The 25979-nt window shown below is 48.3% G+C and overlaps 1 protein-coding gene across 3 annotated transcripts; it reads left to right on the top strand.

Moving 5' to 3' along the window:
- Nucleotides 1–1048: 1048 nt before the first annotated feature.
- Nucleotides 1049–25979, top strand: TMEM219 (transmembrane protein 219). Of its 3 annotated transcripts, none has more exons than XM_038763303.1 (6): nucleotides 1049–1070; nucleotides 8255–8452; nucleotides 11484–11682; nucleotides 20898–21142; nucleotides 21304–21467; nucleotides 25579–25979. In XM_038763303.1, exons 2-5 carry the CDS (start codon nucleotides 8288–8290, stop codon nucleotides 21439–21441), a joined length of 747 nt encoding a protein of 248 aa, XP_038619231.1. In that variant the 5' UTR covers nucleotides 1049–1070; nucleotides 8255–8287; the 3' UTR covers nucleotides 21442–21467; nucleotides 25579–25979. The 3 variants fall into 3 exon arrangements, with proteins under 3 accessions (XP_038619231.1, XP_038619230.1, XP_038619232.1); XM_038763302.1 differs by lacking the exon at nucleotides 1049–1070 and adding an exon at nucleotides 1699–1815; XM_038763304.1 differs by lacking the exons at nucleotides 1049–1070; nucleotides 25579–25979 and adding exons at nucleotides 1699–1815; nucleotides 25379–25412.

The raw sequence follows: 25979 nt of genomic DNA, 5'->3' as shown, positions 1-25979 counted from the left end.
GGAGGGTTCTCGGGGGAGGGGCCACGGGGGGAGCCTCGTGATTGGCGGCCTGAGGGGGCACTCGGGGGCGGAGCCTAGTGATTGGAGGCTTGAGGGAGGGTTCTAGGGGGTGGGGCCACGGGGAGGAGCCTCGTGATTGGCGGCTTGAGGGAGGGTTCTCGGGGGCGGGGCCGCGGGGGGAGCCTCGTGATTGGCGGCTTGAGGGAGGGTTCTCGGGGGCGGGGCCACGGGGAGGAGCCTCGTGCTTGGCGGCTTGAGGGAGGGTCTCTGGGGGCGGGGCCACGGGAAGGAGCCTCGTGCTTGGCGGCCTGAGGGGGCACTCGGGAGCGGAGCCTAGTGATTGGCGGCTTGAGGGAGGGTTCTAGGGGGCGGGGCCACGGGGAGGAGCCTCGTGATTGGCGGGTCGAGGGCGGGGCCCCGTGATGGGCGGGTTGAGGGCGGGGCCTCGGGGGCGGGGCCTCGTGATTGGCGGTCTGAAGGAGGGTCGCGGGGGCGGGGCCACGAGGAGGAGCCTCGTGATTGGCGGCCTGTGGGGGCACTCGGGGGCGGAGCCTCGTGATTGGCGGCTTGAGGGCGGGCCCCGGGGGCGGGGCCCCGAGGAGGAGCCTCGTGCTTGGCGGCCTGAGGGGGCTCTCGGGGCGGAGCCTCGTGATTCGCGGGTTGACGGAGGGTTCTCGAGGGCGGGGCCGAGGGGGGAGCCTCGTGATTGGCGGGTCGAGGGCGGGGCCTCGTGATGGGCGGGTTGAGGGCGGGGCCTAGGGGGCGGAGCCTCGTGATTGGCGGCTTGAGGGCGGGTCCTCGGGGGCGGGACCACGGGGAGGAGCCTCGTGATTGGCGGCTCGAGGGCGGGTCTCGGGAGCGGGGTCACGGGGAGGAGCCTCGTGATTGCCGGATCGAGGGCGGAGCCTCGTGATGGGCAGGTTGAGGGCGGGGCCTCGGGGGCGGAGCCTCTTAATTGGCGCCTTGAGGTTGGGGCTTCGGGGGCGGAGTCGCTCAGTGGAAAGAGCTTGGGAGTCAGAGGTCATGGGTTCTAATCCCGACTCCGCCACTGATCAGCTGTGTGACTTTGGGTAAGTCACTTCGCCTCAGGGCGCCTGCGCACAACGTCCGGGCCTCCGGCGGCGGGGCGCCTGCGCACAACGTCCGGGCCCTCCGGCGCGGGGGCGCCTGCGCATAACGTCCGGGCCCTCCGGCACAGGGCACCTGCGGACAACGTCGGGCCTCCGGCGGCGGGGCGCTTGCGCACAACTTCGGGCCTCCCCCCGCCCCCCAGACGGCGGGGCGCCTGCGCACAACGTCCGGCCTCCCCCTACTCCGGGGCGGCGGGGCGCCTGCGCACAACGTCCGGCCTCCCCCTACTCCGGGGCGGCGGGGCGCCTGCGCACAACGTCCGGGCCTCCGGGCGACCAGGCGCCTGCGCACAACGTCCGGCCTCCCCGACGCGCCCCGAGCGGTGGGGCGCCTGCGCACAACGTCCGGCCTCCCCCTACTCCGGGGCGGCGGGGCGCCTGCGCACAACGTCCGGCTTCCCCCCCACCCCGGGGCGACGGGGCGCCTGCGCACAACGTCCTGGCCACCGGGCGACCAGGCGCCTGCGCACAACGTCCGGGCCCAACGGCGGCGGGGCGCCTGCGCACAACGTCGGGCTCCCCCCCGCCCCCCGGGCGACGAGGCGCCTGCGCACAACGTCCGGGCCCCCGGGCGACGAGGCGCCTGCGCACAACGTGCGGGCCCCTGGGGCGGCGGTGACGTGGCGTGGGGGCCGTGACGTCACCGGTGGCGTTCCCCTCCCCCATCTCCCGGCTCCGCTGCACGGTGAGAGGGAAGGCCGCGGGGGGCGGGGGACACATTTTCCCAGTCACATTTTCCCAATTTTCACGTTTTCCTAGTCTGGCATTCCCGGACTGAGCCCCTTCCTTCCTCTCCCCCTCATCCCCCTCTCCATCCCCCCATCTTACCTCCTTCCCTTCCCCCCAGCACCTGTATAGAGGTATATATGTTTGTACAGATTTATCACTCTATTTATTTATCTTACTTGTACATATCTATTCTATTTATTCTATTTTGTTAGTATGTTCGGTTTTGTTCTCTGTCTCCCCCTTTTAGACTGTGAGCCCGCTGTTGGGAGGGACTGTCTCTATATCAATCAATCAATCAATCGTATTTATTGAGCGCTTCCTGTGTGCAGAGCACTGTACTAAGCGCTTGGGAAGTCCAAGTTGGCAACATCTAGAGACGGTCCCCACCCAACAGCGGGCTCACAGTCTAAAAGGGGGAGACAGAGAACAAAACCAAACATACTAACAAAAGAAAATAAATAGAATAGATATGTACAAGTAAAATAAATAGAGTAGTAAATATGTACAAACATATATCCATCTATACAGGTGCTGTGGGGAAGGGAAGGAGGCCAGATGGGGCGATGGACAGGGGGATGAGGGGGAGAGGAAGGAGGGGGCTCAGTCTGGGAAGGCCTCCTGGAGGAGGTGAGCTCATGGGTTGAAATCCCGGCTCTGCCATGTTGCCAATTTGTACTTCCCAAGCGCTTAGTACAGTGCTCTGCACACAGTAAGCGCTCAATAAATACGATTGATTGATTGATTGATTTTATTTTGTTAGTATGTTTGGTTTCGTTGTCTGTCTCCCCCTTTTAGACTGTGAGCCCGCTGTTGGGTAGGGACTGTCTCTATAGGTTGCCAACTTGTACTTCCCAAGTGCTTAGTACAGTGCTCTGCACACAGTAAGCGCTCAATAAATACGATTGATTGATTGATTTTATTTTGTTAGTATGTTTGGTTTTGTTGTCTGTCTCCCCCTTTTAGACTGTGAGCCCGCTGTTGTGTAGGGACCATCTCTAGTTGTTGCCAACTTGTACTTCCCAAGTGCTTAGTACAGTGCTCTGCACACAGTAAGTGCTCAATAAATACGATTGATTGATTGATTGATTTTATTTTGTTAGTATGTTTGGTTTTGTTCTCTGTCTCCCCCTTTTAGACTGTGAGCCCACTGTTGGGTAGGGACCGTCTCTATATGTTGCCAACTTGGACTTCCCAAGTGCTTAGTCCAGTGCTCTGCACACAGTAAGCGCTCAATAAATACGATTGATTGATTGATTCCCATTCCCTATTCCCAGTCCCTAATCCCATTCCTTATTCCCCTTCCCCCGGGGAGGACCCTGGCTCCAGTTGGCCTCCTCGCCATTGTGGAGGCTGCCCCTTCTAGCCTGTGAGCCCCTTCTTGGATAATAATAATAATAATAGTAATAATAGTAGCATTTGTTAAGCGCTCACTATGTGCCAAGCACTGTTCTAAGCGCTGGGGGAGATACAAGGTGATCAGGTTGTCCCACGGGGGGCTCACAGTCTTCATCCCCATTTGACAGATGAGATCACTGAGGCCCAGAGAATAATAATGATGGCATTTGTTAAGGGCTTACTACGTGCCAAGCGCTGTTCTAAGCACTGGAGGAGATACAAGGTGATCAGGTTGATCCAAGGGGGGCTCCCAGTCTTCATCCCCATTTGACGGATGAGGGAACTGAGGCACAGAGAATGATACTGATAATAATGATGGCATTTGTTAAGCGCTTATTATGTGCCAAGCACTGTTCTAAGCACTGGAGGAGATACAAGGTGATCAGGTTGATCCAAGGGGGGCTCCCAGTCTTCATCCCCATTTGACGGATGAGGGAACTGAGGCACAGAGAATAATATAATAATAATGATGGCATTTGTTAAGCACTTACTATGTGCCAAGCACTGTTCTAAGCGCTGGGGAGGTTACAAGGTGATCGGGCTGTCCCACGGGGGGCTCCCAGTCTTCAGCCCCATTTGACAGATGTGGTCACTGAGGCACAGAGAATAATAATGATGGCATTTGTTAAGTGCTTACTATGTGCCAAGCACTGTTCTAAGCACTGGGGAGGTTACAAGGTGATCGGGTTGTCCCACCGGGGACTCACAGTCTTCAGCCCCATTTGACAGATGAGGTCACTGAGGCCCAGAGAATAATAATAATAATAATGATGGCATTTATTAAGCACTTACTGTGTGCAAAGCACTGTTCTAAGCACCTAGTGGGGAGGTTAATCAATCAATCAGTTAATCGTATTGATTGATTGATTGATTGATTAACCTCCCCACTAGGCGCTTAGAACAGTTACAAAGTGATCCGGTTGGCCCACGGGGGGCTCACAGTCTTCATCCCCATTTTACAGATGAGGGAACTGGGGCACGGGGAAGTGAAGTGACTTGCCCAAAGTCACCCAGCTGACAAGTGGCGGAGCCGGGATTTGAACCCATGACCTCTGACTCCAAAGCCCGGACTCTTTCCACTGAGCCATGCTGCTTCTCTAACAATGTAGTATATAGTAGTATAATGTAGTAGTAATGTAGTATATAATAGTATAATGTAGTAATAATGTAGTAGATAATTGTATAATGTAGTAATAATGTAGTAGATAATTGTATACTGTAGTAATAATGTAGTAGATAATTGTATAATGTAGTAATAATGTAGTAGATAATTGTATAATGTAGTAATAATGTAGTATATAATTGTATAATGTAGTAATAATAGTAATAATGATGGTAAGCCGCGTTCTAAGCGCCAGGGCAGATACAAGGTCAACAGGTTGTTCCCTGTGGGGCTCACAGTCTTCATCCCCATTTTGCAGATGAGGGACCTGAGGCACAGACAGGTTAAGTGACTTGCCCAAAGTCACACAGCTGACAAGGGGCGGAGCCAGGATTAGAACCCATGACCTCTGACTCCCAAATCCGGGCTTTCCCCCCCTCTTTCTACTTGGGCGTGGCTCAGTGGAAAGAACCCGGGCTTTGGAGTCAGAGGTCGTGGGTTCAAATCCCGGCTCTGCCCATTGTCAGCTGTGTGACTTTGGGCAAGTCACTTCGCTTCTCTGGGCCTCATCTGTCAAATGGGGATGAAGCCTGTGAGCCCCCCGTGGGACAACCTGATCACCTTGTAACCTCCCCAGCGCTTAGAACAGTGCTGTGCACATAGTAAGCGCTTAATAAATGCCATTATTATTATTATTATTATTATTATTACAATTATATACATCCTCCCTGCTGTTTTCCCTTCCCATGGCACTAACCACTGGGTTCATGAGGAAGTGAAATCCCTTTCCGGTTCTGTTTTTGGTACACTTTCTTCTCTTTCCCTGTGTGTGTGTGTTGGGGGGGTATGAATGGAGATGAAGGATAATAATAATCAATCAATCATCATCATCATCATCAATCGTATTTATTGAGCGCTTACTATGTGCAGAGCACTGTACTAAGCGCTTGGGAAGTACAAATTGGCAACATATAGAGACAGTCCCTACCCAACAGTGGGCTCACAGTCTAAAATCAATCAATCAATCATATTTATTGAGCGCTTACTGTGTGCAGAGCACTGTACTAAGCACTTGGGAAGTACAAGTTGGCAACATATAGAGACATCCCTACCCAACAGTGGGCTCACAGTCTAAAAGTAATAATAATGATGGCATTTATTAAGAGCTTACTATGTTCAGAGCGCTGTTCTAAGTCTTTTAGACTGTGAGCCCATTGTTGGGTAGGGACCGTCTCTATGTGTTGCCAACTTGGACTTCCCAAGCGCTTAGTCCAGTGCTCTGCACACAGTAAGCGCTCAATAAATACGATTGATTGAATAATAATGATGGCATTTATTAAGCGCTTACTATGTGCAAAGCACTGTTCTAAGCGCTGGGGAGGTTACAAGGTGATCAGGTTGTCCCACGGGGGGCTCACAGTCTTCATCCCCATTTGACAGATGGGGTTGGCAGAGTCGGGATTTGCACATAGTAAGCGCTTAACAAGTGCCATTATTATTTCTCAGTCAATCAATCGTATTTATTGAGCACTTACTGTGTGCAGAGCACTGTACTAAGCGCTTGGGAAGTCCAAGTTGGCAACAACATCTAGAGACGGTCCCTACCCAACAGTGGGCTCACAGTCTAGAAGGGGGAGACAGACAACAAAACTAAACATATTAACAAAATAAAATAAATAGAATAAATATGGACAAATAAAATCAATAAATAGAGTAATAAATCCGTACAAACATATATACATATATACAGGTGCTGTGGGGAAGGGAAGGAGGTAAGGCGGGGGGAGGGGCGTGGGGAGGGGAAGAGACGGTCCCTACCCAACAGTGGGCTCCAGGTCTAGAAGGGGGAGACAGAGAACAAAACAAAACATATTAACAAAATAAAATAAATAGAATAAATATGTACAAATAAAATAAATAAATAGAGAAGTAAATACATACAAACATATACACATATATACAGGTGCTGTGGGGAGGGGAAGGAGAGGAGGAGGGGGAGAGGAAGGAGGGGGCTCAGTCTGGGAAGGCCTCCTGGAGGAGGTGAGCTCTCAGTAGGGCCTTGACCCTAGCGCTTAGTACAGTGCCTGGCACATAGTAAACACCAAATGCTGAGAGGCAGCGTGGCTCAGTGGAAAGAGCCCGGGCTTTGGAGTCAGAGGTCATGGATTCCAGTCCCGGCCCCGCCAATTGTCAGCTGGGTGACTTGGGGCAAGTCACTTCACTTCTCTGGGCCTCAGTTCCCTCATCTGTCAAATGGGGATGAAGACTGTGAGACCCCCTGTGGGACAGCCTGATAATAATAATAATAATAATGGCATTTATTAAGCGCTTGCTACGTGCAAAGCACTGTTCTGACCTGATCACCTTGTATCCCCCCCAGCGCTTGCTTGATTGATTGTACATATTTATTCTATTTATTTTATTTTGTTAATATGTTTTGTTTTGTTTTGTTCTCTGTCTCCCCCTTCTAGACCTGGAGCCTGCTGTTGGGTAGGGACTGTCTCTTCCCCTCCCCACCCACCCCCCCGCCTTACCTCCTTCCCTTCGCCACAGCACCTGTATATATGTATCTATGTTTGTACGGATTTATTACTCTATTTATTTATTTTATTTGTGCATATTTATTCTATTTATTTTCTTTTGTTAATATGTTTTGTTTTGTTGTCTGTCCCCCCCTTCTAGCCTGCGAGCCTGCTGTTGGGTAGGGACCGTCTCTAGATGCTGCCAACTTGGACTTCCCAAGCGCTTAGAACAGTGCTTTGCACGTATTAAGCGCTTCACAAATACCGTTATTATTATTATTATTTTGAAAAATCAGTGCCATCGATTGATTAAGAGGTGTCTTTCTTCGCTTGGCAGGGTCCGGAGTGAAGACGGGCCCTCTCCTTCCCTTCCCCACAGCACCTGTATATATGTATATATGTTTGTACGGATTTATCACTCTATTTATTGATTTTATTTGTCCATATTTATTCTATTTATTTTCTTTTGTTAATATGTTTTGTTGTCTGTCCCCCCCCCCCCCGCCCTTCTAGACTGTGCGCCCGCTGTTGGGTAGGGTCCGTGTCTAGATGTTGCCAACTTGTCCTTCCCAAGCGCTTAGAACAGTGCTTTGTGCATAGTAAGCGCTTAACAAATACCATTGTTATTATTATTATTATTTTGAAAAATCAGTGCTGTCGATTAAGAGATGTCTTTCTTTGCTTGGCAGGGTCCGGAGTGAAGACGGGCCCTCTCCTTCCCTTCCCCACAGCACCTGTATATATGTATATATGTTTGTACGGATTTATTACTCTATTTATTGATTTTATTTGTCCATGTTTATTCTATTTATTTTATTTTGTTAATATGTTTTGTTTTGTTGTCTGTCTCCCCCCTCTAGCCTGTGAGCCCACTGTTGGGTAGGGACCGTCTCTAGATGTTGCCAACTTGGACTTCCCAAGCACTTAGAACAGTGCTTTGCACGAAGTAAGCGCTTAACAAATACCGTTATTATTATTATTGTTATTATTTTGAAAAATCAGTGCCGTCGATTGATGAAGAGATGTCTTTCTTCGCTTGGCAGAGTCCGGAGTGAAGACGGGCCCTCTCCTTCCCTTCCCCACAGCACCTGTATATATATATATATATATATATATATATGTTTGTACGGATTTATTACTCTATTTATTGATTTTATTTGTACATATTTATTCTACTTATTTTGTTGTCTGTCTCCCCCTTCTAGCCCGCGAGCCCGCTGTTGGGTAGGGACCGTCTCTAGATGTTGCCAACTTGGGCTTCCCAAGCGCTGAGAACAGTGCTTTGCACGTAGTAAGCGTTTAACAAATGTCGTTATTATTATTTTGAAAAATCAGTGCCGTCGATGGATTAAGAGATGTCTTTCTTCGCTTGGCAGGGTCCGGAGTGAAGACGGGCCCTCTCGTTCCCTATGGGCAGCTGGCAGGCGGGAAAGAACCTGCGATATTGCTTGGCACACCGCCCGCCCTTGGTCTGCGCCGCTCTTTCACTGCTGCTGCTAGGGGCCGCGGGCCTGGGCCTCGGGACCTTTGTTCATTTTCACGGGGCCGGGCTCCGCGACCCTGACGTACCCCAGGTGAGTAACCCACCCTCTCCTCCGGGCCCCTTCATTCATCCACTCAATCGTCCTTATCGTAATCAATCGTATTTATCATCTTCTAGACTGTAAGCCCGCTGTCGGGTAGGGGCCGTCTCTCTAGGTTGCCAACTTGGACTTCCCAGGCGCTTAAGTCCGGTGCTCTGCACACAGTAAGCGCTCAATAAATACGATTGAATGAATGTTTGTACGGATTTATTACTCTAGCTGGTACTTATTTACTCTTCTATTTGTTTTATTTTGTTAATATGTTTTGTTTTGTTGTCTGTCTCCCCCTTCTAGACTGTGAGCCCGCTGTCGGGTAGGGGCCGTCTCTCTAGGTTGCCAACTTGGACTTCCCAGGCGCTTAAGTCCGGTGCTCTGCACACAGTAAGCGCTCAATAAATACGATTGAATGAATGTTTGTACGGATTTATTACTCTAGCTGGTACTTATTTACTATTGTATTTGTTTTATTTTGTTAATATGTTTTGTTTTGTCGTCTGTCTCTCCCTTCTAGACTGTGAGCCCGCTGTCGGGTAGGGGCCGTCTCTCTAGGTTGCCAACTTGGACTTCCCAAGCGCTTAAGTCCGGTGCTCTGCACACAGTAAGCGCTCAATACATACGATTGAATGAATGTTTGTACAGATTTATTACTCTAGCTGGTACATATTTACTATTCTGTTTGTTTTATTTTGTTAATACGTTTTGTTTTGTCGTCTGTCCCCCCCTTCTAGACTGTGAGCCCACTGTCGGGTAGGGGCCGTCTCTCTAGGTTGCCAACTTCCCAAGCGCTTAAGTCAGGTGCTCTGCACACAGTGAGTGCTCAATAAATACGATTGAATGAATGTTTGTACAGATGTATTACTCTAACTGGTACATATTTACTATTCTATTTATTTTCTTTTGTTAATATGTTTTGTTTTGCCGTCTGTCTCCCCCGTCTAGACTGTGAGCCCGCTGTTGGGTAGGGACCGGCTCTCTATGTTGCCAACTTGGACTTCCCAAGCACTTAGTACAGTAAGCAGTCAATAAATGCGATTGAATGAATGAATGTTTGTACAGATTTATTACTCTATTTATTTTACTTGTACATATTTACTATTCTATTTATTTTATTTTGTTAATATGTTTTGTTTTGTCGTCTGTCTCCCCCGTCTAGACTGTGAGCCCACTGTCGGGTAGGGGCCGTCTCTATAGGTTGCCAACTTGGACTTTCCAAGCGCTTAGTCCAGTGCTCTGCACACAGTAAGCGCTCAATAAATACGATTGAATGAATGAATGTTTGTACAGATTATTACTCTATTTTACCTGTACATATTTACTATTCTATTTATTTTATTTTGTTAATATGTTTTGTTTTGTCGTCTGTCTCCCCCTTCTAGACTGTGAGCCCGCTGTTGGGTAGGGACCGTCTCTATAGGTTGCCAACTTGGACTTCCCAAGCGCTTAGTCCAGTGCTCTGCACACAGTAAGCGCTCAATAAATACTATTGAATGAATGAATGAATGAGTTGGGAGCTTACTGTGTGCAGAGCACTGTGCTAAGCGCTTGGGAAGTACAAGTTGGCAACATCTAGAGACGGTCCCTACCCAACAGCGGGCTCACAGGCTAGAAGGGGGAGACGGACAACAAAACAAGACATATTAACAAAATAAAATAAATACAATAGTCAGTATGTACGGGTAAAATCAACAGAGTAATCAATATGTACAAACATATATACAGGTGCCATGGGATTCATTCATTCAATCGTATTTATTGAATGCTTGCTGTGTGCAGAGCGCTGTACTAAGTGCTTGGGAAGTCCAAGTTGGCAACATCCAGAGCCGGTCCCTACCCAACAGCGGGCTCACAGGCTAGAAGGGGGAGACGGACAACAAAAAAAGACATATTAACAAAATAAAATAAATACAATAGTTAATATGTACGAGTAAAATCAACAGAGTAATCAATCTGTACAAACATATATAAAGGTGCTGTGGGATTCATTCATTCAGTCGTATTTATTGAGCGCTTACTGTGTGCAGAGCACTGGATTTAAGCGCTTGGGAAGTCCAAGTTGGCAACATCTAGAGACGGTCCCTACCCGACAGCGGGCTCACAGTCTAGAAAGGGGAGAAAGACGACAAAAGAAAACATATTAACAAAATAAAATAAATAGAATAAATATGTACAAATAACATAAGTAAATAAATAGAGGGATATGTATGTACAAATATGTACAAATAAAAAAGTAGAGTAATAAGTACATACAAACATATACATATATACTATGTATATATATATTCATAGTATATATACATATATACTATGTATATATATATATATATATTCATTCAATCGTATTTATTGAGCGCTTACTATGTGCAGAGCACTGTACTAAGCGCTTGGGAAGTACAAGTTGGCAACATATAGAGACAGTCCCTACCCAACAGTGGGATCACAGTCTAGAAGGCGGAGACGGAGAACAAACCAAACATATTAACAAACTAAAATAAATAGAATAAATATGTACAAATAAAATAAGAGTAATAAATACGTACAAACATATCATCATCATCATCAATCGTATTTATTGAGCGCTTACTGTGTGCAGAGCACCGTACTAAGCACTTGGGAAGTACAAGTATATATATATATATCTATATGCATACATATATGGGAAGCAGCGTGGCTCAGTGGAAAGAGCCCGGGCTTTGGAATCAGAGGTCATGGGTTCAAATCCCGGCACCGCCACTTGTCAGCTGGGTGACTTTGGGCAAGTCACTTCGCTTCTCTGAGCCTCAGTTCCCTCATCTGTAGAATGGGGATTAAGACTGTGAGCCCCCCGTGGGACGATCTGATCACCTTGTAAACTCCCCAACGCTTAGTGCTTTGCACATAGTGAGCACTTAATAAATGCCATCATTATTATTATTTATATATACGGGTGCTGTGGGGAGGGGATGGGGGTTCCTAGTGCCGTCCTTTCTCAGCCTGACCCGCCTTTCTTTCTCTTCTCCCTCCCTGTCTCCCGGCCCCGCCGCAGGACTGGATCTCCTTTCTGAGGTCCCTGGGACAGCTGAGCCTCTGCCCCGGGAATGGGTCGGCCGCGGGAAGGCCGCCGCTTCCTCCGGGAACTCATTCCGTGCGCCTGCTGACCCGGCTGAGCCTCGGAGGGGGCCCCAAAGGGAACAAGACCCGGAGGCTGCAGGCCGCCATCTGGGGCCACCAGCTGGGCCTAACTGGTGAGCTAAGGGAGGGGTAGCTCTTCCTATTTTATGTATTTATTGATTTATTTTATTGCTACATATTTATTTTGTAAAGATGTTTTGTTGTCTGTCTCCCCCCTCTGGACTGAGCCAGCGGGGTATTTTACTTGTATTTACTTGTAGAAATAGCTGTTGGGTAGGGACCGTCTCTCTGTTGCCAACTTGGACTTCCCAAGCGCTTAGTCCGGTGCTCTGCACACAGGAAGCGCTCAATAAAGACGATTGAATGAATGAATGAATAGCTGTTGGATAGGGACCGTCTCTCTATGTTGCCAACTTGGACTTCCCAAGCGCTTAGTCCGGTGCTTTGCACACAGGAAGCGCTCAATAAAGATGATTGAATGAATGAATGAATAGCTGTTGGGTAGGGACCGTCTCTCTATGTTGCCAACTTGGACTTCCCAAGCGCTTAGTCCGGTGCTCTGCACACAGTAAGCGCTCAATAAATATGATTGAATGAATGAATGAATAGCTGTTGGGTAGGGACTGGCTCTCTATGTTGCCAACTTGGACTTCCCAAGCACTTAGTCCAGTGCTCTGCACACGGGAAGCGCTCAATAAAGACGATTGAATGAATGAATGAATGAATAGCTGTTGGGTAGGGACTGTCTCTCTGTGTTGCCAGCTTGGACTTCCCAAGCGCTTAGTCCGGTGCTCTGCACACAGGAAGCGCTCAATAAAGACGATTGAATGAATGAATGAATGAATAGCTGTTGGGTAGGGACTGTTTCTGTATGTTGCCAACTTGGACTTCCCAAGCGCTTAGTCCGGTGCCCTGCACACAGGAAGTTCTCAATAAAGATGATTGAATGAATGAATGAATAGCTGTTGGGTAGGGACCGTCTCTAGATGTTGCCAACTTGAACTTCCCAAGCGCTTAGTCCAGTGCTCTGCACGCAGTAAGGGCTCAATAAAGATGATTGAATGAATGAATGAATGAATGAATAGCTGTCGGGTAGGGACCGTCTCTATATGTTGCCAACTTGGACTTCCCAAGCGCTTAGTCCGGTGCTCTGCACACAGTAAGCGCTCAATAAATATGATTGAATGAATGAATGAATGAATAGCTGTTGGGTAGGGACTGGCTCTCTATGTTGCCAACTTGGACTTCCCAAGCACTTAGTCCAGTGCTCTGCACACGGGAAGCGCTCAATAAAGACGATTGAATGAATGAATGAATGAATAGCTGTTGGGTAGGGACTGTCTCTCTATGTTGCCAGCTTGGACTTCCCAAGCGCTTAGTCCGGTGCTCTGCACACAGGAAGCGCTCAATAAAGACGATTGAATGAATGAATGAATGAATAGCTGTTGGGTAGGGACCGTTTCTGTATGTTGCCAACTTGGACTTCCCAAACGCTTAGTCCGGTGCCCTGCACACAGGAAGTTCTCAATAAAGATGATTGAATGAATGAATGAATAGCTGTTGGGTAGGGACCGTCTCTAGATGTTGCCAACTTGGGCTTCCCAAGCGCTTAGTCTGGTGCTCTGCACACAGTAAGGGCTCAATAAAGACGATTGAATGAATGAATGAATGAATAGCTGTTGGGTAGGGACCGTCTCTCTATGTTGCCAACTTGGACTTCCCAAGCGCTTAGTCTGGTGCTCTGCACACAGTAAGGGCTCAATAAAGACGATTGAATGAAGGAATGAATGAATAGCTGTTGGGTAGGGACCGTCTCTCTATGTTGCCAACTTGGACTTCCCAAGCGCTTAGTCCGGTGCTCTGCACACAGTAAGCGCTCAATAAATACGATTGAATGAATGAATAGCGTTCGTTGACATTTCCCCCCACCAACATCCCACTGCCCGCCCCCACCCGCGTGGTCCTCGGAAGCCTTTTTCTGCCTCTAACTGGAATATGTCAGCGCCGTCTCCCAGCCCCGTCTCTTTGAGATCCTCAGGAGAAAAAGTCTTTACAGCCGCGTGCCCTATTTAGAACAGGGACGGGCAAGTTCCTTAGTTCGTTCATTCCCTCGTTCCGCCGTACTTATTGAGCGCTGACTCTGTGCAGAGCACTGGACTGAGCGCCGGGGAAGTCCAAGTCGGCGACGTAGACGGTCCCTACCCCACAGCGGGCTCCCAGTCTAGAAGGGGGAGACGGACAACAAAACAAAACATGGAGACGGGTGTCAGAATCGTCAGAATAAATCGAATTAAGGCTGTGTGCGCATCATTAACAAAATAAATAGAATAGTGAATATGGACAAGTACAATAGAGTGATAAATCTGTACAGATATATACCTGTGTGCGCATCATTAACAAAATAAATAGAATAGTGAATATGGACAAGTAAAATAGTGATAAATCTGTACAGATATCTACCTGTGTGCACATCATTAACAAAAGAAATAGAATAGTAAATATGGACAAGTAAAATAGAGTGATAAATCTGTACAGATATATACGAGTGCTGTGGGGAGGAGGAGAGGAAAAGGGGGGCTCAGTGTGGGAAGGCCTCCTGGAGGAGGTGAGCTCTCAGTAGGGCTTCGAAGGGAGGAAGACAGCTAGCTTGGCGGATGTGCGTGGCTCAGTGGAAAGAGCCCGGGCTTTGGAGTCAGAGGTCATGGGTTCAAATTCCGGCTCTGCCAATTGTCAGCTGTGTGACTTTGGGCAAGTCACCTCTCTGTGCCTCAGTTCCCTCATCTGTAAAATGGGGATTAAAACTGTGAGCCCCCCGTCGGGCAACCTGATCACCTTGTAACCTCTCCAGCGCTTAGGACAGTGCTTTGCACATTGTAAGTGCTTAATAAATGCCATTATTATTATTATGTGGGGAAGGAGGGCATTCCGGACCGGGGGAGGACGTGGGCCGGGGGTCGATGGCGGGACGGGCGAGAACGAGGCCCGGTGAGGAGGTGAGCGGCGGCAGAGGAGGGGACGGTGCGGGCTGGGCTGGAGAAGGACACAAGGGAGTTGTCGTTCAGTTCATTCATTCATTCAATCATATTTATTGAGTGCTTACTGTATGCAGAGCACTGTACTAAGCGCTTGGGAAGTACAAGTCGGCAACATCTAGAGATGGTCCCTACCCAACAACCGGCTTACAGTCTAGAAGGGGGTGGGGGTGGGGGGTGAGAGAGAGAAAGAGAGAGGAGTGTTCATTCATTCAATCATATTTATTGAGCGCTTACTGTGTGCAGAGCACTGTACTAAGCGCTTGGGAAGCCCCAAGTTGGGAACGTATAGAGACGGTCCCTACCCGACAGTGGGCTCACAGTCTAGAAGGGGGAGACAGAGAACAAAACAAAACATATTAACAAAATAAAATAAGTAGAATAAATATCTACAAGTAAAATAAATGAATAAATAGAGTAATAAATCCGTGCAAACATATATACATATATACAGGTGCTGTGGGGAGGGGAAGGAGGTATGGCGGGGGGGATGGAGAAGGGGAAGAGGGGGAGAGGAAGGAGGGGGCAAGTTCAGTTGTCGTTCAGGAGTGGCAGGGGCTCACACCACTCGGTCATATCCGAGTGGAGAAGCAGCGTGGCTCAGTGGAAAGAGCCTGGGCTTTGGAGTCAGAGGTCATGGGTTCAAATCCTGCTCCACCAATTGTCAGCTGGGTGATTTTGGGCAAGTCACTTCACTTCTCTGGACCTCAGTTCCCTCACCTGTAAAATGGGGATTAAGACTGTGAGCCCACCGTGGGGCAACCTGATTACCGTGTAACCTCCCCAGCGGTTAGAACAGTGCTTTGCACATAGTAAGCGCTTAACAAATACCATTATTATTATTATTATTGCTCTCTGGGCCTCAGTTCCCTCATCTGTAAAATGGGGATTAAGACTGTGAGGCCCCCCGTGCGACAACCTGATCACCTTGTAACCTCCCCAGCGCTTAGAACAGTGCTTTGCACATAGTAAGCGCTTAATAAATGCCATCAAAAAAAAAATATCCATTGAGTGCTTTCTGTGTGCGGAGCTTGGGAGAGTCCAGTATGACAATAAATAGACATATTCCCCGCCCACAACTACGCTGTTGGATAGGGACCGTCTCTATATGTTGCCAACTTGGACTTCCCAAGCGCTTAGTCCAGTGCTCTGCACACAGTCAGCGCTCAATAAATACGATTGAATGAATAGAGGGGGTGACAGACATGGATATAAATAAATAACTGTCGGCCGAGCTGCCCGCACTTTGCACTGGACTCTTGATCCCGGGCTCAGGGGGCTGGGTGGGGCCGCGTCTTAGAACCGGGGGTGTCATGTGGTTTATTCATTCAATCGTATTTATTGAGCGCTTACTGCGTGCAGGGCACGGTACTAAGCGCTTGGGAAGGACAAGTTGGCAACATATATTGTATGTTGTATTTACCTCAGCACTTAACAGTAAACACTTAACTAATACCATACAAAAAGAGAGCCACTCCTTTTTTTAACTGTGTGCTGCAAGTGTTGGGTAGGGACTATCTCTATATGTTGCCAATTTGTCCTTCCCAAGCGCTTAGTACAGTGCTCTGCACATAGTAAGCGCTCAATAAATACGATTGATGATGATGAAGTGTCTCCCAACGTTCAACTTTAATGCCTCAATCTACTAAGGGTTTACGCAGAGCGAGGGTAATACAGCCTAATGGATAGACCATGAGCCCGGGAGTCAAAAGGACCCGGGTTCTAGTCCCCGTTCTGCCCCTTGGGCCGCTGTGTGACCTTGGACAAGTCACTTGGCTTCTCGGGGCCTCAGTTCCGTTTTCTGTAAAATAACTATGGTAATAATAATAATAATGTTGGTATTTGTTAAGCACTTACTATGTGCAAAGCACTGTTCTAAGCGCTGGGGTAGATACAGGGTAATCAGGTTGTCCCACGTAGGGCTTACAGTCTTCATCCCCATTTTGCAGATGAGGGAACTGAGGCCCAGAGAAGTGAAGTGACTTGCCCAAAGTCACCCAGCTGACAAGTGGCGGAGCCGGGATTTGAACCCACGACCTCTGACTCCAAAGCCCGTGCTCTTTTCCACTGAGCCGGTACTTTTTAAGTGCTTATTGTGTGCCAGGCGCTGTACTGAGCGCCGGGGTGGAGACAAGCAAATCAGGTTGGACCCGGTCCCCGTCCCCCGTGGGGCTCACGATCTCAATCCCCGTTCCACAGACGAGGGACCTGAGGCACAGAGAAGTGAAGCAACTTGCCCCACGGTCACACAGCAGGCAGGTGGCAGAGGAGGGATTAGAACCCGTGACCTTCGGACTCCCCCCGGGCCCGTGCTCAATGGGGAGTAAGACTATGAACCCCAGGGACTGCGTCCAACTCGATTTGCTTGTATCTACCCCAGCGCTTAGTGCAGTGCCTAGCACGTAGTAAACGCTTAACAAATACCATTAATATTATTACCACTGCCTGTTTAGTGAACGCCCCTTGTCCCCAAAGAGCTCGCAGTGTCACGGAGGGGAAGAGTTGGGCGCAAGCTACCCGCAGGAGGAGGAGGAGGAGCTGGACGGGGAGCTGGAGAGGTGAATTAACCGGTGGTTGAGAAGCAGCGTGGCTCAGTGGAAAGAGCCCGGGCTTTGGAGTCCGAGGTCATGGGTTCAAATCCCGGCTCCGCCACTTGTCGGCTGGGTGACTTCACTTCTCTGGGCCTCAGTTCCCTCATCTGTAAAATGAGGATTAAAACTGTGAACCCCCTGTGGGACAGCCTGATCACCTTGTAACCTCCCCAGCGCTTAGAACAGTGCTTTGCACATAGTAAGCGCTTAATAAATACCATCATTATTAGTAGTAGTAGTAGTAAGCGCTTAATAGATGCATTATTATTATTAAATAATAATAATGAAGTGTTCGTGAAGTGTTGACGACGGGCCAAACCCTGCGTCGCTCAGTGGAAAGAGCCCGGGCTTTGGAGTCAGAGGTCAGGGGCTCAAATCCCGGCTCCGCCACTTGTCAGCTGGGTGACTTTGGGCAAGCCACTTCACGTCTCTGGGCCTCAGTTCCCTCATCTGTAAAATGGGGATTAAGCCTGTGAGCCCCACGTGGGACAACCTGATCACCTTGTAACCTCCCCAGCGCTTAGAACAGTGCCTTGCACATAGTAAGCGCTTAATAAATGCCATCATCATTATTATTATTAGAGAAGCAGTGAGGCTCAATGGAAAGAGCCCGGGCTTTGGAGTCGGAGGTCATGGGTTCAAATCCCGGCTCCGCCACTTGTCAGCTGTGTGACTTTGGGCCAGTGACTTCACTTCTCTGGGCCTCAGTTCCCTCATTTGTAAAATGGGTATTCGTTCATTGATTCATTCAATCGCATTTATTGAGCGCTTACTATGTGCAGAGCACTGTACTAAGCGCTTGGGAAGTCCAAGTTGGCAACATCTAGAGACGGTCCTTACCCAACAGTGGGCTCACAGTCTAGAAGGGGGAGCCAGACAACAAAACTAAACATATTAACAAAGTAAAATAAATAGAATAAATATGTACAAATAAAATAAATAGAGTAATGAATATGTACAAAGATGTATACATAATATAAAGGTGCTGTGGGGAGGGGAAGGAGGTAAGGCGGGGGGGATGGGGGTATGAAGACCGTGAGCCCCCCGGGGACAACCTGATCACCTTGTAACCTCCCCAGCGCTTAGAACAGTGCTTTGCACATAGTAAGTGCTTAATAAATGCCATCATTATTATTATTATTATTATTATTAGAGAAGCAGCGTGGCTCAATGGAAAGAGCCCGGGCTTTGGAGTCGGAGGTCACGGGTTCTAATCCCAGCTCTGCCACTTGTCAGCTGGGTGACTTGGGGCCAGTCACTTCACTTCTCTGGGCCTCAGTTCCCTCGTCTGGAAAATGGGGATGAAGACTGTGAGCCACCTTGGGACAACCTGATCACCTTGTAACCTCCCCAGCGCTTAGATCAGTGCTTTGCACATACTAAGCGCTTAATAAATGCCATTATTATTATTAGAGGAGGATGACACGTGGATATGAACAAATAACTCTGTCAGCTGATCCGTCAGCTGCCAGCCCGTTCTACTGGTATCGGTGACAGAGGCCTTTTATGCCTCTTCTAGAACACAGAGTTGTTCATTCATTCATTCAATTGTATTTATTGAGCGCTTACTGTGTGCAGAGCACTGTACTAAGCGCTTAGGAAGTCCAAGTTGGCGACATAGAGAGATGGTCCCTACCCAACAGTGGGCTCACAGTCTAGAAGGGGGAGACAGAGAACAAAACAAAACATATGAACAAAATTCATTCATTCATTCAATCGTATTTATTGAGCGCTTACTGTGTGCAGAGCACTGGACTAAGCGCTTGGGAAGTCCAAGTTGGCGACATATAGAGACGGTCCCTACCCAACAGCGGGCTCACAGCCTAGAAGGGTGAGACAGACAACAAAACAAAACATATTAACAAAATTCATTCATTCATTCAATCGTATTTATTGAGCGCTGACTGTGTGCAGAGCACTGGACTAAGCGCTTGGGAAGTCCAAGTTGGCGACATAGAGAGACGGTCCCTCCCCAACAGCGGGCTCACAGTCTGGAAGGGGGAGACGGACGACAAAACATATGAACAAAATTCATTCATTCATTCATTCAATTGTATTTATTGAGCGCTTACTGTGTGCAGAGCACTGGACTAAGCGCTTGGGAAGTCCAAGCTGGCGACATCTAGAGACGGTCCCTACCCAACGGCGGGCTCACAGTCTAGAAGGGGGAGACAGAGAACAAAACAAAACATATTAACAAAATAAAATAAATAGAATAAATATGGACAAGTAAAATAGAGTAATAAATACGTACAAACATATGTACACTGAGAAGCAGCGTGGCTCAATGGAAAGAGCCCGATCGCAGGTTCAAATCCCGGCTCTACCAATTGTCAGCCGCGTGGCTTTGGGCAAGTCGCTTCACTTCCCTGGGCCTCAGTTCCCTCATCTGCAAAATGGGGATGAAGACCGTGAGCCCCCCGTGGGACAACCTGATCACCTTGTAACCTCCCCAGCGCTTAGAACAGTGCTTTGCGCATAGTAAGTGCTTAACAAATGCCATCATTATTATGATTATTATATGCAGGTGCTGTGGGGAGGGGGAGAGGAAGGTGTTACCGACTTGTACTTCATTCATTCAATCGTATGTATTATAATGATGGCATTTATTAAGCGCTTACTATGTGCAAAGCACTGTTCTAAGCACTGGGGAGTTTACAAGGCGATCAGGTTGTCCCACGGGGGGCTCACAGTCTTAATCCCCATTTTCCAGATGAGGGAACTGAGGCCCAGAGAAGTGAAGCAACTTGCCCAAAGTCACACAGCTGACAATTGGCGGAGTCAGGGTTTGAACCCATGAACTCTGACTCCAAAGCCCGGGCTCTTTCCAGTGAGCCACGCTTACTGTATTTATTGAGCGCTTACTGTGTGCAGAGCACTGTACTAAGTACTTCCCAAGCGCTTCGTCCAGTGCTCCGCACACAGTAAGCGCTCACTAAATACGACCGAATGAAGAAGCGCTTAATAAATGCCATCATTATTATTGTTATTATATCATCATCATCATCATCAATCGTATTTATTGAGCGCTTACTATGTGCAGAGCACTGTACTAAGCGCTTGGGAAGTACAAATTGGCAACATCTAGAGACAGTCCCTACCCAACAGTGGGCTCACAGTCTAAAAGTCCCGGCTCCGCCACATGTCTGCTGTGTGACCTTGGGCAAGCCACTTAACTTCTCTGTCCCTCAGTTCCCTCATCTGTAAAATGGGGATTACTACTGTGAGCCCCACGTGGGACAACCTGATTACCGTGTATCCTCCCCAGCGCTTAGAACAGTGCTTTGCACATAGTAAGCGCTTAACAAATGCCAATATTAAAAGGGGGAGACAGAGAACAAAACCAAACATACTAACAAAATAAAATAAATAGAATGGATATGTACAAGTAAAATAAATAAATAAATAAATAGAGTAATAAATATGTACAAACATATATACATATATACAGGGGCTGTGGGGAAGGGAAGGAGGTAAGATGGGGGGGATGGAGAGGGGGACGAGGGGGAGAGGAAGGAAGGGGCTCAGTCTGGGAAGGCCTCCTGGAGGAGGTGAGCTCTCAGCAGGGCCTTGAAGGGAGGAAGAGAGCGAGCTGGGCGGATGGGCAGACGTACATGCAGGTGCTGTGGGGAAGAGTTGTCGCCCTCCAGCCCGATTCCACCCCCAAATGTGCTCCTCCCGCCCCCTCCCCTGCTTTTGTCCCAGGCCTTTCTGCCGGAGAAGTGGTGTTGCTCACAGCCCAGGTGCCGATGGAGGGGACCGCGGGGACTTGCCTGGTCTTCACCGCAGCCCGAAGCGTCCTCCCGCCGAGCCAGCCGCCTCAGTCCTGCCGGGAGGAAGGAGACGGGGACGCCGTGAATGTGTTCGCCGACGAGAACCCCAGCCCGGGAGAGGAGTGTTATCGGGTCTGGGGCCGGGGAGATGTCATCGTCACCAAATTACTTACCTCAGTAAGTATTCCGGGGCGGGCGGGTGGGGGGGGACGGGACCACCCTGCTTCCTCCCTTCCCTTGTCCGTGGGCTGGATTCCCGGATTCCCTTCCCGGAGGGCGGAGATCCTGGGCGGGAGGCACCTCACCGTTCCCTCCTTCTCTGCCCCACCGATGCCCAGGAGGAGCTGGCGCTATGTGGTTCGCGTCTACTCTACTCCGGCTGTTTCCTCCTCTTCGTCTGCGGCCTCCTCTGCTGCTGTGCGGCCGTCGGTACCCATCCCCACTGGGAGACCCCCCTGCCCTGGAACCAAATCTAGCCCCCCGGCCCTCACCCTCAGCTTAGGTAAGAGCCTTCATATCCTTTTAGACTGTGAGCCCACTGTTGGGTAGGGACCGTCTCTAGATGTTGCCAACTTGGACTTCCCAAGCGCTTAGTACAGTGCTCTGCACACAGTAAGCGCTCAATAAATACGATTGATGATGATGATGGTGATGACTTCCCAAGAGCTTAGTCCAGTGCTCTGCACACAGTAAGCGCTCAATAAATACGATTGATGATGATGATGACTTCCCAAGCGCTTAGTACAGTGCTCTGCACACAGTAAGCGCTCAATCAATACGACTGAATGATTGATTGTCCTCATCAACGGTATTCACATTCATTCATTCATCTCTATCAATGGTATTTATTCATTCATTCAGTCACATTTATTCATTCATTCATTCAATCGTGTTTATTGAGCGCTTACTGTGTGCAGAGCACCGTACTAAGCACTTGGGAATAATAATAATAATGTTGGTAATTGTTAAGCGCTTACTATGTGCCAAGCACTGTTCTAAGCGCTGGGGAGGTTACAAGGTGATCAGGTTGTCCCACGGGGGGCTCACAGGCTTCATCCCCATTTTCCAGATGAGGGAACTGAGGCCCAGAGAAGTGAAGTGACTGGCCCAAGGTGACACAGCTGACAAGTGGCGGAGCCGGGACTTGAACCCATGACCTCTGACTCGAAAGCCCGGGCTCTTTCCACCGAGCCACGCTGCTTTTCTGTCAACTTCTCTGCCAACTTGGGAAGGCCAAGTTGGCAACATACAGAGACGGTCCCTACCCAACAGCGGGCTCACAGTCTAGAAGGGGGAGACAGAGAACAAAACAAAACAGATTAACAAAATAAAATAAATAGAATAAATATGTACAGATAAAGTAAATAAATAGAGTGGTAAATACGTACAAATTCAGTCATTCAATCGTATTTATTGAGCGCTTGCTGGGTGCAGAGCACTGGACTAAGCGCTTGGGAAGGCCAAGTTGGCAACATACAGAGACGGTCCCTACCCAACAGCGGGCTCACAGTCTAGAAGTGGGGGCGGGGGGGCAGAGAACAAAACAAAACATTAACAAAATAAAATAAATAGAATATGCACAGATAAAATAAATAAATAGAATAATAAATACGTACAAGTTCACTCATTCAGTCGTATTTATTGAGTGCTTACTGTGCGCAGAGCACTGGACTAAGCGCTTGGGAAGGCCAAGCTGGCAACATATAGAGACGGTCCCTACCCAGCAGTGGGCTCACAGTCTAGAAGGGGGGAGACAGAGAACAAAACCAAACAGATTAACAAAATAAAATAAATAGAATAAATATGTACAGATAAAGTAAATAAATAGAGTGATAAATACGTACAAGTTCAGTCATTCAATCGTATTTATTGAGCGCTTGCTGGGTGCAGAGCGCTGTACTAAGCGCTTGGGAAGGCCAAGTTGGCAACATATAGAGACGGTCCCTACCCAACAGCGGGCTCACGGTCCTGAAGGGTGTTGGGGGGCAGAGAACTAAACAAAACATTAAAATAAAATAAATAGAATATGCACAAAGTAAATAGAATAATACGTACAAGTTCACTCATTCAATCGTATTTATTGAGCGCTTACTGTGCGCAGAGCACTGGACTAAGCGCTTGGGAAGGCCAAGTTGGCAACATATAGAGACGGTCCCTACCCAACGTTTATTGAGCGCTTACTGTGTGCGGAGCACTGGGCTAAGCGCTTGGGAGGGACAAGTTGGCAACATATAACGGGTGGGAGGCGCGAAATCCCGGTGTTGACATTTCAAATCACCACGGGACATCTGTGGCTTTGGACATATGTATATACGTTTGTGCAGATTTATTATTCTATTTTATTTGTACATATTTATTCTATTTATTTTATTTTGCTAATATGTTTTGTTGTCTGTCTCCCCCTTCTAGACTGTGAGCCCGCAGTTGGGTAGGGACCGTCTCTAGATGTTGCCAACTTGGACTTCCCAAGTGCTTAGTCCAGTGCTCTGCACACGGTAAGCGCTCAATAAATACGATTGAATGAATGAATGAGGCAGAGGTCATGGGCTCAAATTCCCCCTCCACCACCTGTCTTCTGTGTGACCTTGGGCAAGTCGCTTAATTTCTCTGCGCCTCAGTTACCTCACCTGTAAAATGGGGATTAAGGCTGTGAGCCCCACGTGGGACAACTTGATCACCTTGTATCCCCCCCCCAGCGCTTAGAACAGTGCTCTGCACATAGTAAGCGCTTAACAAATGCCATCCTTATTTATTATTTAAAAGGAAATCAAAATTAGAACAGGAGTTAAAATTTACAATCTATTTAAACTTTAATTTGTGCATTGGGAGCCCCACGGAGGGCAACCTAGTCACCTTGTAACCCCCCCAGCGCTCAGAACAGTGCTTCATTCATTCATTCCGTCGTATTTATTGAGCACTTACTGTGTGCAGAGCACTGTACTAAGCGCTTGGGAAGTAGGGAAGCGGCGTGGCTCAGCGGAAAGAGCCCGGGCTTTGAAGTCAGAGGTCATGGGTTCAAATCCCGGCTCTGCCACTTGTCAGCTGGGTGACTTTGGGCAAGTCACTTCACTTCTCTGGGCCTCAGTTCCCTCCTCTGTAAAATGGGGATTAAGACTGTGAGCCCCACGTGGGACAACCTGATCCCCTTGTAAATTCCCCAGCGCTTAGAACAGTGCTTTGCACATAGTAAGCGCTTAATAAATGCCATCATTATTATTATTATTATTATTATTATTATTATATGAATGACTGCAACACACTCGGGTCTTTGTTTTTTTAAGAATGACATTGTTAAAGGCACATTTCATTTTACAGTGTGCTCTGCACAAAGAAAGCGCTCAATAAAGATGACTGAATGAATGAATAAATGCGATTGAATGAATGAATAAATACCGTTGATGGAGATGAATGAATGAATGTGAATACCGTTGATGAGGACAATCAATCAATCAGTCGTATTTATTGAACACTTACTGTGTGCAGAGCACTGTAATAAGTGCTTGGGAAGTCATCACATTTTCCTTACAAAGTACTTGAGCAGCCACTTACAGATACAGTGTAGCAAAATATATTTACAATCTAGTTTCAAATTTAACTAAAAATATATTTTGAAGAACTACAGAGAAAATTAGTGCTTTCTTCAGCTTAATTGTGTGAACCTACCCTGCCCTCTAATTTTTTTTTTAGTGATTTACTTCAATTAAAAAAAAAATGTCTGTACAAATGTAGTTACAAAAAGACCAAGTCAGTTTTTAATGCTAAAAAGCCCCTCTTCAGACACTGCTTCCAATGGGATTTTGGGGAAACTCGATGGGGGTGCAGACACAAAAGTATTTAGCGTTTATGTAAGTATTTAAAAGTATTTATTGGGCGCTTACTATATGCAGAGCACTGTCCTAAAGGCTTGGGAGCGTACGGTGGAGTTTTCCTTCTCTTCGCTCCCAGGCTTCGCCCTCCCACCCCTCGCCAAGCTCCTAAGCGCTTAGAGCGGTGCTTTGCGCATAATAATAATGGCATTTATTAAGCGCTTACTAGGTGCAAAGCACTGTTCTAAGCGCTGGGGAAGTTACAAGGCGATCAGGTTGCCCCTCAGGGGGCTCACGGTCTTAATCCCCATTTTACAGATGAGGTACCTGAGGCCCAGAGAAGTTAAGTGACTTGCCCATAGTCACCCAGCTGACAAGTGGCGGAGCCGGGATTTGAACCCATGACCTCTGACTCCAAAGCCCGGGCTCTTTCCACTGAGCCACGCTGCTTCTCTACATTCTCTACATAGTAACCGCCTTACCTCCTTCCCCTCCCCACAGCACCTGTATATATGTATGTACATATTTATTACCCTATTTATTGTCCATATTTATTCTATTTATTTTATTTTGTTAATGTGTTTTGTCGTCCGTCTCCTCCTTCTAGACCGTGAGCCCGCTGTTGGGTAGGGACCGTCGCTAGATGTTGCCGACTTGGACTTCCCAAGCGCTTAGTCCAGTGCTCTGCACGCAGTAAGCGCTCAATAAATACGATCGAATGAATGCACAAATGCCATTATTATACCCCTTCCGTTTCCGCGGCTCTGCCTTGGCTTTCAGACCGTCTTCCTCTCCGTCTCTCCCTAGGTTTGCCGCTGGATTTCCCTGGCCCCGCGGGGCGCGTCTGGTCGGAAGGAAACCGAGGATTGGGGATAAGGACCAATAAAACATTTTCGTTCGCTCACTGCCCGCTGTTGGGTAGGGACCGCCTCTCTGTGTTGCCGCTTTGTACTTCCCAAGCGCTTAGTACACACAGCCGGCGCTCAATAAATACGATGAATGAATGAACTTATTGAGCACCGACGGTGTGCAGAGCACTGGACTGAGCGCCTGGGAGACGACGCTGCAACGATAACCGGAGTGAGGTCGGAGGGGACTGCTGGGTTTTGAGCGTCACGCGTGTTTTCCCCCCAACGGGGAAATATTGGCGTGAGAAGCAGCGTGGCTCAGTGGAAAGAGCTCAGTGGAGTCAGAGGTCATGGGTTCGA

This window comes from Tachyglossus aculeatus, chromosome 21 (assembly GCF_015852505.1).
Source record: "Tachyglossus aculeatus isolate mTacAcu1 chromosome 21, mTacAcu1.pri, whole genome shotgun sequence".
In the NCBI taxonomy this organism is placed as follows: domain Eukaryota; kingdom Metazoa; phylum Chordata; class Mammalia; order Monotremata; family Tachyglossidae; genus Tachyglossus; species Tachyglossus aculeatus.
This window is presented reverse-complemented; position numbering and strand designations above follow the sequence as displayed.